We start from the raw sequence: 13,073 nt of genomic DNA on the forward strand, positions 1-13,073 counted from the left end.
TTCTGATACACCGCCGATATTCGACAATGAAATCGTACCGTAAATTATCGAACCCACGGAACAGATTGTCGGCGACCTCGGTCAGATTGTTACCGGACAAGTCGAGCACCTGCAGGTAGTTCTCCAGCCCTGAGAATGCTTCCGGCTGTACATGATCAAGATCGCAGTGCCGTACATACAGTTCACGTATCTTTGCCGAACGGAACGCATTGTCCTCGATCATGCTGAGCGGATTACCGTCCAATACCGTCACGTTCGCTGTGTCAAACTGTGTGAACGATGCCGCCGGCAGTGTTTCCATTTCGTTGTAGCTCAAATTCAGCGAATCTAATGTCAGGCGGAAGTTACCACCGGGCATACCCGGACCCTGTTGTTCATCATCATCCAGTGACAGATCCTGTAAACGATTGCGGGAAAGATCGAGTGTACGCAGACGGCTTAGCACGCTCACCGCATCGTACGGGACGTGTTGCAGTAGATTGTCCGCTAACAGCAGCTTCGTCAGCTTGCCCAGCCCATCACGAAAAACATTCGCGTCTAGCTGCATCAACCCATTGCCGGACAGATCGAGTGTCTCGAGGTTTGGCAAGCCAGCGAGAGTGCTTGGTGCAAGCTGTGTTATAGAGTTGTCGGCCAGTATCAAAGTTTGCAGGGTGCTCTCCACACCCCGGAAGGCGTCCGTTGCGACCGTGGTAATGTCATTGTCCCGCAAACTCAACAAACGCAGCTTGCGCAGATCACGAATAGTACGGGAAGGTATGTCTATCAGCTGGTTATGTTCCAGCACTAGCTCCCAGAGTGAACGCTCCAATCCGTAGAACGCCTCGTCCGGTAGCTCCGTAAGTGGATTGTTGGTAATTTCCAGCCGATATAAACCGGTCGACTGCAGGAAATATGGTTCCAGCTCCCGCAAACCCGTCCTGTCCATTGTCAGCATAAACAGCTGTAAGGGTAATGTAAGGGCATGTAAGTAGGATATGGCTGCAGTACGGAACCAACCCGTCGGCAATACCTTGGAACTATTGATGACTTTAGGTACGGCAGGAAACAACACTTCACGGCAATTGACGATACCCAGATCCGGAGCACTCTTGGAGCAGGAGCACAACGGGTTGAATGCACATGGCGGGTGATTCTGCGTGTCGATTTCACGGGCCCGAGCTAATGACGCCCAAATCATGATGGCGACCGTGACAAGCACGATCGTATAACCGAACTTAAACATGTACTCGAGTCCAGCGTCGCCCTGGAAGAAGGAAGAATCGATTCCATTAACATGCGGAGCTTTACCTGTTCAGTGTTTTTGAGCTCGGTTGCTGGAAGTAGAATTCTGCAGGTTACACAACCTGCAACGTTAGTTTCAATACCCTTTCTTTCTCATCATCATATAAACCAGCTTTGATCATCATATAAACTTGGAAGGTATTCGAGTTACTGGTTTGTTTTTATGCTTTTTGCAACATAATGTAATTAATCGAAAAAATACGAAACACCTTTACTAGCCCCTGCTCCCTTTCCAAGCCCACCTGCGACCTAACATGGAGTTGGCGAACTAGTGAACTAACTGATGTTTCGCACGTCAAATTTCCCCAACCTCAACCGGGGTGGGCCAGTTCCCCTCCTTCCTTAGCACGTCAAAAACAATCACTTTACTGGCTGGACCAAGCCCAGCCTATCAATAACGTGTGATAGTGATGATACGGACGGAAAACCAGTCGGCCACCCATAGACAGGCACGGCCATAAATTTTCCATCTTTTTTCCAACCGTTTGTTTCTCTCTTTTCTAACGGAACAAAGTGTAACAGGATGTTAAAAAATATTTATAAAAAAATGTACATATATTTCACTAGGACCACTTAACGTAAACCACATACTTGTGCGAGGAATACGTAGCTGGTTGGATGCCTAATAGGTAGTTGTTGCATTTGCACGATGTTCGATAAAGAAACAAAAAAAAACTCACGCTACGGTAGCCTAGGTGTGGCTCAATGTAGCCCACTATATCCTGTCTCATTTGTTTGCACATACGGTGTAGTTCTACTCGTTCGTTGCGTTGTTTATTGGTGCGCTTAAAGTTCGTAACTATCGGCCACCAAGACGCTGGTATTGCGGAAAGGGACACACTTAGAAACCCATTCATTATCGCTTGGCTTCCGTCCGGGCTAGAGACATCCCTTACTAGGCACATTTCACATGATCTAGGTGTGGCCGCTCGTATCGCACGGGGATATTTAGGTTCTTTGGTAGTATTTTTTTAATCTTACTTTCCCTCCGAGCTTATTACGCAACGTGAAACGGATTCATGACGTAAGCTGATGTTCGGATAGTGGACAGTATTTGCCATGATCCAAGATAACGTAATGTTTGGCTATATTATTTCTAGGTTAGTTTGCTTGATTCAATTTTATTGATTTATTTTACATTTATTCAATGTTAAAGTTTGGGAATACCTCAATAATTCTCGACACGATGCTGGAGTTCCAGGAATATAGATACCGTCACACGGTTAAACATGTTAACGTGGAATACCTTCAAGAGGTAATTTGTTACATGCTGTCTGCTAACTGTCTAAGGATTTGAATGTTCAATAAGCGACCCCTGATTTAAGTGAGTTCTACTCCCTTGCAAAGGAGAAGAAAATTAACTGCACCAACCACAGAGAACATAAGCTGCATTACAAATCTTGTAAAAAGTGCTATCAGAAGATAGCACGGAAATTGCTTCAGATTTAAGGCAATGCGTTCGCGAATTGTCAATTTAAAACATGTCCAGAAACTAGCCAAAGATACAATGAGGAATTTTCTTATTAGATTCTAGCACACCTCCCCCCTCCCCCTCCCCCGTAGCAAGGATTGGCTATCTGGTTAAGTATAGTAAGCCAGAAATGCCTGGCATGATCTTAAGGGTCGTTAAGCCAATGAGAAAGAGAAAGAAAGAAAAAAAAGAGAGAGCGAGAGAGAAAGAGGAAGAGAGAGAGACTTACATCTCTATTTCTCTCTTCGTGGTTTAACGACCTCTAAGGTCATTGAGTAAGAGAATAAGGTAAGAGAGAGACAAAGAAAAAAGAAAAAGAGAGAGAGAGCGAAGGAGAATGGGAAGAGAGAGACTTACATCTCTATCTCTTTCTTTGTGGTTGAACGACCTCTAAGGTTCTCTCTCTTTCATTTCTGTCATACTAGACTTATTTTACTAGACGCCGGGGGACGGTCCGGATGGGATTTGATACCCGATCCTGACGTGTGAAACCGGCGCCGTTTAGCACATACAACACCAGGTGGCTCCCGCATACCTCAGGGATCATTCAACTATTCTTCTTCTCTTCAACTAGTTAATACGGTGACGAATAACGACTACTCTGTCGTCCTAGACTACAATAGTCTTAGTAATCGAATGCGTCTTCCAATTATAACTAAATTCTCTTTAAATACAGAAAAATGTTTGATCGACAGAACAGCAAATTCATCTGCATTTGCTATGAGAAACTATGGCCAAAGTCCTCGGAGTATGTCACCATTTGCGCCCTGCCCTTCAACTGCATGCGCAAGTGTGAGTGTGAGGACGTCATTATACACTAATGTCTACCGCGAATTGGTACATGCTTTGTTCCCTTTTGTTTATGTGTGCGTGTGTAAGTTTAATGGCTTCCAGTGCCGACAGATCATTTTCAAATTCGTTCTCATGTTTTGTGGATACCGATATTTTGCTTTGAGTCGGGTTTCGTATGCATACGATGTCACCGTGTTACTTTCTTTTATTTTTGCAAGAAAAGCCAGCACATCTTACATTAAGAAAGAACGCTGGGATAAGGTTTTCAAACTGTGTTTTTATTCGTGAAAAAAAAGAAACATTTCTCGCTAAGAGTGACTTCATCGCTTAGATGAAACTACGAAACGCTCCTTATTGTTCTGCTTTATCCTACCATCCAAATACTACTACACTCGCTGTGATCAGCGTGGTAAAAAAATACCCGAAGCGAAAACACACAAACACACACACACACGTGCGCTAGTGTGCAAATTGCACGTGCGATAACCAGTTTCGCTGTATAAGCCCGCGCGTATCTGTGTACGTTTCTTCGTAACGTGGTTGAAGCTTCGCGGCAACATATGCCGGTCACTCTGCATTGTGCGCGCGCCTAAGTCGGTTGAGTTTGAGATTTGCATTGTGCGTTATTGTTTCTTTTCAATCGTGGTGTGTCATTCGATTTCAAGCGCAGTAAGTTTAATATGTGGTGTTGCGTTTAGTTAAGAAAACGGAATTAGAATCTCCAAAGAAAGTGATACTGATATCCCACACGAGTGTGCTGCCTGTTAATGGGTAGATTTCAGGGTTCCGATCGTTGGTAAAATAATCAGCCTAATCGGCGAATCTAGCGTGTAGCGTGATAGTGGCTGTTCTAGTTTGTTTTGAAAATTAGAAAAAAGGGATCCATTCTTTTAAGAAACCAATTGTGAATTATTGAAGAAAAAAAAACTTCGTCCCTTCATCACATTCATTGGTGATTTCACCCTTCCCCCCACCTCCGCCCCTCACTGCCGCCATACGTATGTGAAACACTCTGAGGGTCGCATTTCTTGGTATCAGATGATGGAACGAAGCTAAACTGCAAGCCGCCGACTTACGACCGCATCTACTTTTATGACGGCACCGTCGCCGAGCCTAAGGTTTACGACTTTTCCGTTCCTTTATGCGTCTTCGAACAAAAATCCAAAGGGAAAAGTAGACAGGATTGTTCCTGTACGTGTCGCGTCACGCTCTCTCCAAGCGATGGTAAAAGTGGTGTGGGGTAGTGGTCGCAGCAAAAAAATAAATAAATGTGAAGGATAGATCGGAATAGATCGAACAATTGTACAGAGTTTTGCGTGCCCATATTACCCACACAAACGAACGTGTTGGAGCAAAAAGCATTGAAGATCGAACATTATTGGGTCGTGGTGTGCCCTTTTTTCCATCGATAGCCAAGAAACGCTATCATCGCTACTTTCCTGAATCATCCCTCTCGTATTGCTACACTAGAGCGGTAACGCTGATCGCTCTCTAAGGTATCTGAGTGAGAGGCAAAGCATACAAAACTATTTCCCGATCACATACTGCGGAGTGGCCCTAGTGTCGTTATTTTATGTTGGGGGTAGTGTACTAGTGTTTGTAAGGGTGCTCGGAATGTCCATCTTTATTTTATATGTTCTTTTCGTTAGCATCTTTCCAGAAACAAAAGATCTCAATACGAGCGGCCAAGTTTCGTCATTATCCAGGGTTTGCCCTAACGTACCACATATTGGAAGGTAACATATTTATTTCTTTCCTCTATATAGTTTTATTACGACAATAATTGTTTCTCGGTTTTAGGTGGTGCGTTGCTTCGATAGTTGCCAAATTTACGCTGCTCGTTTCATCGAACATTCGGATAAAGTTTATCTAAGACAAGGTAAATGTGATTTCTCTCTTTCTTTCTATTTATAAGTAGCAAGCTAGAAAAATAGTTTTTTGAAACTCAATGTACATAATAAGTCCCTTTAAAATGCTTGGATTTGAAAAATAGTTAGTGCGCGTAATCCAATATTAGCTTTCATTTAGAGAGTAGTGAAAGGGTGAAAGCCACCGTTTCCTTGAACATCGTCTATCGTCAGTGTTGGATGCGTTACGCAGCCGGGCACTCACGGGCACTCAGCGCAAGAGGTTTCTCGTCAGTTGACGAACGATCCGGGACCTCGCATATGAACTGTTCGACGGAAAATTAATCTGTTCTTCATTATCTCGGTTTTTAGCTGCAATCGAGATGAATATTTTGGACCTACCTAATGAAATGCTGGTGAAAGTAGCATCCTTTTTGCCTGTCAAGGACCTCAAATCGCTCAGCCTAACTTGTCATCGTTTCAACGACTTAGCGGTTGGCCCAGTGTTGGCGGTGAAAGGTGTACTATGGCTTAATAAGGTCGAAGAGACAGTAAATACGTATGGCGAAAAAGAGCTGAAGAAGCAGTATATTGATTACGAGGTACTGAAAAAGATCAAGCGCAATTACCATGCGGTCGGGATCTATCTGCCGGTGGATCTGTCGAGCAGCGAATTCGTAGTATTGTATCGTCGGCTAATGACAATGTTTTCGATGAAGAAGATCATACGTGACCTGCACGTCGTCGACAGCAACAAGCTGCACATGGCTACGCTGTACAAGAACTGTTCCGCGCTGTTTCAAACGCTTGTCGGACTCTCGGTAACGGTGGTCGATTCACCGATTGTGGAGGACAAGGTAATGGGCATGGACATGCCGAGCCTGCGCTGGATCAAATGGAACGAGGAAAAGTTCCACAGCAATATGTGGGAGAACCGGTGTGTGCTGATCAACCTTACCGCGCCAAAGCTGCAGCAGGCAAAGTTCGAGATGCCGGACGATATGCATGTGACAAATCAGAACTATCGCAGCATACTGGCGCTGAAAACGGTTGACCAACTTCAGGATCTGGAATGTGTGCTCGGTGATCAGGTGGTCGAACTGCTCACCAACAATCGGCTGCCGGCGTTGAAGCACCTACACCTGATACTGGAGGAGTGCAGTAGCAGTGTTAGCTGGGACATCATCGCTAGTAACACGCCAAACTTGGAAAAGCTGAAGCTGAAGCGCAATCCAACCACGATCAGAGATATAGCGCCACTGTGCTCATTTCTGTTATACTGCAGCGCGCTCACCGAGCTCCACCTCGAGGGGATGGACATCAGCAGGGTCATTGAAAAGACCTACCTGTGGAACGGTATCGAAACGCTACACCTGCACGACTGCTTCGCGTGTGTACAGCGCGGTAAGAAGGTGGTGTTTCACCTGCAGAACGTGCGCAAATTTTGCGCCAGCATAGGGCTGACCCGCCAATGTCAGTTCGTGTTCGATCTGCCGAGGGTGGAAGAATTGTCCCTTAGCAAAGGGAACGGCTCGTTGGACATTTTAGAAATGCCAAAGCTGAGAACATTGCATCTCGGTGTAATGATGCGCCGTCAAATGACGTTTCTGACAAGCGAGATGCCCGCTTTGCGTACCTTGATACTGGACACGCCGTCGATGTTTCTCCCAGTGTCGGAATCGAATTACAGTTTGCTGCTTGGTTCCGGTGTCAAGCTGACCAACTTGACGGTGATTTGCCGCAGCGCTCATGCTATTAATGAGCTGCTCGAAAACGTCAACAGGCTGCAACCGGGGCTCGCCACACTGAAGCTAATCGGGATGGGTGCGGTGTCGCGAATCAGTCGTACCACTCTCCGCTCGATACTGAAGCTGCCACAACTGAAGGTTTGTATTTCAATTTTTAACACACACCAAACTCGTCGATATCAAAACCATCTTTTCCCAAAATTTCTTTGACTTTAGTGCCTGCTGATGACAAACATCCAACTGACCGCTGCGATAGACGAACCGTATGCATTGCCACGGGATCTGCAACGGTTGAGAATTCGTTCGGTCTACACACCGGTCAACTCACGCTTTATATCGATGAAGCGCAACCAGTACCGATTGGGCAACGTGGTGGAGCGCAAGATCCTTCACCATAATTTAGTTAACGCCAATACGGCCCAAGTTCCGAATTACCATGAGATGCATTCCACGTGCGATACATGTATTGACCGTATGTCTTCCCTGCTACCCGACGCTTAAGCAAGGTAATCCTATGTTCACGATTTCTGTCGCAAAACAGTGGATAAATTGTACTGTGATATTATAAGAGATATACGATTTTTTTAAACAAATTTCAGATTGCATTAGCAGCACAGTGATCTTCCTTACATCATACTAATCATACTAATGAAGAACATCAACACCTCCATAACACGCAACGTATCAACAGTTCGCTGAAGTGTACAACTCCGTACATTGAATCTGTTTACAAGAACTCATCACCATAACATCATCTCTTGTCAATCGTTGTCGATATAATTGATTTATTTATTTTTTTTTAATTATTTTTAAACTGTTCGTTTTCCGTTAAAAGTGTAGTTAGCATTCCACACTCAAGCTGAATACGTAAAGCAGTGGAATCCGTTTTTGGATGCGTTATTTAAATTTGAAACTTTCATAACTGCTTCTATTAATTCTTTCATTTTTCATCTGCCTCTATATTGTATTACAATATTTCTGATAACCGGTATTTTCCTTCTTACTTTGCACTGTTTACATTGCTATATTCGAAGAGTTTTACAATTTATAATCTATTTACCAACACTTACTATACACAAAAAAAATTATCAATATAATTATATTCAAACAAAAAAAAGTGATATTTACATGAATTATTTAAAGATATGTTATTAATAATCCATTGCTGCAAGAGTTAAGATTTTTTACCAAGAAAATTAAATATTAGACTGTTTTAACGCCTTGTTGACGTGCGTTTTTTTAGGCAGAACGTGTTGATATCACCGCATACGTTTGTTGTCTTAGGAAACATTACATTACATTCAAAACATTCAGGACGTACCAGTCCGTCCCGAATCAGAAAAGTTCCGCTAAGCGAAGACGGACATGTCCGTCCCCCCGTCAACAAAGTGTTAACATGGAACAGCGGGGCCTGAAGGTGTATATGGTAAACGGCGCCGGTTCCACACGACAGGACCGGGTATTAAATCCCAAAGCAAGTCTAGTAGGCCAAAAATGCCCGCCATGACCTTAGAGGTCGTTAAGTTAATAAAGAGAAGGAAGATGGAACAGCAATGGATGCTGGCATTGGTTGGTACCTTGTTAGGGCGACAACAGTAACGAACCGTTACATGCGTTCATTTTGAAGGTATTAAAATTTGCTCAATTACCGACAAGAACAAACAAAAGAAGTTATATAATGCAACACGTACCGTGTCATCCTAGGGATCCAAATTAAATTGATACAGTCGATTGCTTCCTTCAAAACGAGAACAGCCAGCAATAAGCGCTCATTCTGAGTAACAAACGGAAAAGTTTCCGTTTGCAAGACTCTAACCAAACGGGAAGCAAATTTGTATACCGCACACCCGGTAGAGTCTTCGAAATAGCAGCTCTTTTCTCTTCGGGGTTTCAAGTAATTCACAAATAAAGAAAATTTTGAAATATTTCACTTCGGTTTTTTGGTAATAATTTTAGCACTAATGATCGGACAGGTATTTAAAACACATGCAAAGACGCAGAATCAAATTCTACACAGGTCATGTGAACATTGTTGTTGGCTATCTCTTCGGGGTTTCAAGTAATTCGCAAATAAAGAAAATTTTGAAATATTTCACTTCGGATTTTTGGTAATAACTTTAGTACTAATGATCGGACAGGTATGTAAAACACATGCAAAGATGCAGAATGAAATTCTACACAGGTCATGTGAACATTGTTGTTGGATATCTCTTCAGGATTTCAAGTAATTCGCAAATAAAGAAAATTTTGAAATATTTCACTTCGGATTTTTGGTAATAACTTTAGTACTAATGATCGGACAGGTATGTAAAACACATGCAAAGATGCAGAATGAAATTCTACACAGGTCATGTGAACATTGTTGTTGGATATCTCTTCAGGATTTCAAGTAATTCGCAAATAAAGAAAATTTTGAAATATTTCACTTCGGATTTTTGGTAATAACTTTAGTACTAATGATCGGACAGGTATGTAAAACACATGCAAAGATGCAGAATGAAATTCTACACAGGTCATGTGAACATTGTTGATGTCTATCTCTTCAGGATTTCGAGTAATTCGCAAATAAAGAAAATTTTGAAATATTTCACTTCGGTTTTTTGGTAATAACTTTAGTACTAATGGTCGGACGGGTATGTAAAACACATGCAAAGATGCAGAATGAAATTCTACACAAATCATCCGAACATTGTTGATGTCTATCTCTTCAGGATTTTGAGTAATTCGCAAATAAAGAAAATTTTGAAATATTTCACTTCGGTTTTTTGGTAATAACTTTAGTACTAATGGTCGGACGGGTAAGTAAAACACATGCAAAGATGCAGAATGAAATTCTACACAAATCATCTGAACATTGTTGATGTCTATCTCCTCAGGTTTTCAAGTAATTCGCAAATAAAGCAAATTTTGAAATATTTCACTTCGGTTTTTTGTTAATAACTTTAGTACTAATGATCGGACGGGTAAGTAAAACACATCCAAAGACGCAGAATGAAATTCTACACAAATCATCCGAACATTGTTGATGTCTATCTCTTCAGGATTTCGAGTAATTCGCAAATAAAGAAAATTTTGAAATATTTCATGAAATATTTCAAAAAAGTCAAAAATGTCAGAGAAAAAATGAAACTTTTCATGAAATATTTCAAAGATGAAAAGTTTCACAGAAAAAATGAAACATTTCATGAAATATTTCATGAAAAATTTCATGAAATATTTCATCAATTTTCATGCCAACTTATTAACGAGGAGTCAAGGAGTCTAAAACAGTTGAAGTTGGGGCGAAAAACCAAAAAAAAAAAAGCAAAAAAAAAATTGGGCCCACGAACCGACGAAAATGTGAAAAATCAAAGTGAAAAAATACGCTTCAAAATTTCAAAATCTGGTACCATCGATTAGAAAAAAGCAAAAAAAAAATTGGGCTCACGAACCGACGAAAATCTGAAAAAACGAAGTGTAAAAATACGTTTTGGTTTTTGAAGTGCTACCTCCTCGCCTGGTATGCTCTCCTGTTACTTCAAACCATTTCGCCTGGTAGTTTTCGAAATCCAAAAGTACCCAAAAGTATCGAAAAAGTACCAGTTGCAGCAACCAAGTAACAGGAGAGCATACCAGGCGAGGAGGTAGCACTTCAAAAACCAAAACGTATTTTTACACTTCGATTTTTCAGATTTTCGTCGGTTCGTGGGCCCTATTTTTTTTTTGCTTTTTTCTAATCGATGGTACCAGATTTTCATATTTTGGAGCGTATTTTTTCACTTTGATTTTTCACATTTTCGTCGGTTCGTGGGCCCAATTTTTTTTAAATTTTTTTTTTTGGTTTTTCACCGTCGCACCCCCTCCTGCACCTGTTTGAGGCCCCCTAGACCACCAACTTCAACTGTTTTAGACTCCTTGACTCCTCGTTAATAAGTTGGCATGAAAATTGATGAAATATTTCATGAAATTTTTCATGAAATATTTCATGAAATGTTTCATTTTTTCTGTGAAACTTTTCATCTTTGAAATATTTCATGAAAAGTTTCATTTTTTCTCTGACATTTTTGACTTTTTTGAAATATTTCATGAAATATTTCAAAATTTTCTTTATTTGCGAATTACTCGAAATCCTGAAGAGATAGACATCAACAATGTTCGGATGATTTGTGTAGAATTTCATTCTGCATCTTTGTGTATGTTTTACTTACCCGTCCGATCATTAGTACTAAAGTTATTAACAAAAAACTGAAGTGAAATATTTCAAAATTTGCTTTATTTGCGAATTACTCGAAATCCTGAAGAGATAGCCAACAACAATGTTCACATGACCTGTGTAGAATTTCATTCTGCATCTTTGCATGTGTTTTACATACCTGTCCGATCATTAGTACTAAAGTTATTACCAAAAATCCGAAGTGAAATATTTCAAAATTTTCTTTATTTGCGAATTACTTGAAATCCTGAAGAGATAGCCAACAACAATGTTCACATGACCTGTGTAGAATTTCATTCTGCGTCTTTGCATGTGTTTTAAATACCTGTCCGATCATTAGTGCTAAAGTTATTACCAAAAAACCGAAGTGAAATATTTCAAAATTTTCTTTATTTGCGAATTACTTGAAATGGTGAAGAGATATCCAACAACAATGTTCACATGACCTGTGTAGAATTTCATTCTGCATCTTTGCATGTGTTTTACATACCTGTTCGATCATTAGTATTAAAGTTATTACCAAAAATCCGAAGTGAAATATTTCAAAATTTTCTTTATTTGGGAATTACTTGAAATCCTGAAGAGATATCCAACAACAATGTTCACATGACCTGTGTAGAATTTCATTCTGCATCTTTGCATGTGTTTTACATACCTGTCCGATCATTAGTACTAAAGTTATTACCAAAAATCCGAAGTGAAATATTTCAAAATTTTCTTTATTTGCGAATTACTTGAAATTCTGAAGAGATAGCCAACAACAATGTTCACATGACCTGTGTAGAATTTCATTCTGCATCTTTGCATGTGTTTTACATACCTGTCCGATCATTATTACTAAAGTTATTACCAAAAATCCGAAGTGAAATATTTCAAAATTTTCTTTATTTGCGAATTACTTGAAATCCTGAAAAGATATCCAACAACAATGTTCACATGACCTGTGTAGAATTTCATTCTGCATCTTTGCATGTGTTTTACATACCTGTCCGATCATTAGTACTAAAGTTATTACCAAAAATCCGAAGTGAAATATTTCAAAATTTTCTTTATTTGCGAATTACTTGAAATCCTGAAGAGATAGCCAACAACAATGTTCACATGACCTGTGTAGAATTTCATTCTGCATCTTTGCATGTGTTTTACATACCTGTCCGATCATTAGTACTAAAGTTGTTACCAAAAATCCGAAGTGAAATATTTCAAAATTTTCTTTATTTGCGAATTACTTGAAATCCTGAAGAGATATCCAACAACAATGTTCACATGACCTGTGTAGAATTTCATTCTGCGTCTTTGCATGTGTTTTACATACCTGTCCGATCATTAGTACTAAAGTTATAACCATAAATCAGAGGTACATATATGTCATGAAATATTTCATTAATACTTTATTTTGCGATTTACTTGAAATGCTGAAGAGATAGACAAATACAATGTTTGCATGATTTGTGTAGAATTTAATTGTGCATCTTTAGATAAGTTTTGCATATTCTTTCGATCATTGGATGCTTCATTGATCTTTCGGTGTTGAAAGCAAAAGAAGAAAATTGTCCGGAGATAGCCATTGCGGGGTAAATTAAAGAATTCCGTCACTCGGAGGACACACATTTGATTAAACGGATGATTAACTGATTAATTTACGTCTTCTTCATCGAAAGATCGAAGAAGTGGAGCACATGGTCGTGTAAGTAAAAAAGTAATAGAGCCCAACAAACAATTTAAACGGAAACTTTTCC

At 40.3% G+C, this 13,073-nt stretch overlaps 2 protein-coding genes across 4 annotated transcripts in view; one reads left to right on the forward strand and one right to left on the reverse strand.

Annotated features, from left to right (window-relative positions):
- LOC125763821 (uncharacterized) overlaps positions 1-9,076 on the forward strand; it is a 29,790-nt gene extending 20,714 nt beyond the window's left edge. The window contains exons 1-6 of one of the 2 annotated variants that reach the window (XM_049427381.1): positions 1,267-4,216; positions 5,197-5,283; positions 5,348-5,426; positions 5,767-7,280; positions 7,359-7,648; positions 7,742-9,076. In XM_049427381.1, the coding sequence (XP_049283338.1) occupies positions 5,778-7,280; positions 7,359-7,643 (1,788 nt within the window). In that variant the 5' untranslated portion in view covers positions 1,267-4,216; positions 5,197-5,283; positions 5,348-5,426; positions 5,767-5,777 and the 3' untranslated portion in view covers positions 7,644-7,648; positions 7,742-9,076. Of the gene's footprint in view, positions 1-1,266; positions 4,217-5,196; positions 5,284-5,347; positions 5,427-5,766; positions 7,281-7,358; positions 7,649-7,741 lie in introns of those variants that run through there. The other variant, XM_049427372.1, reaches the window with a different exon arrangement.
- The window catches only part of LOC125763744 (chaoptin), a 38,848-nt gene that overhangs the window by 3,966 nt on the left and 21,809 nt on the right, over positions 1-13,073 (reverse strand). Inside the window, exons 2-3 of one of the 2 annotated variants that reach the window (XM_049427194.1) lie at positions 1,013-1,246; positions 39-943 (exon numbers count right to left, since the gene is read on the reverse strand). In XM_049427194.1, the coding sequence (XP_049283151.1) occupies positions 39-943; positions 1,013-1,246 (1,139 nt within the window). Of the gene's footprint in view, positions 1-38; positions 1,247-13,073 lie in introns of both variants that reach the window. The other variant, XM_049427185.1, reaches the window with a different exon arrangement.

This window comes from Anopheles funestus, chromosome X (genome assembly GCF_943734845.2).
Source record: "Anopheles funestus chromosome X, idAnoFuneDA-416_04, whole genome shotgun sequence".
Taxonomy (NCBI): Eukaryota; Metazoa; Arthropoda; class Insecta; order Diptera; family Culicidae; genus Anopheles; species Anopheles funestus.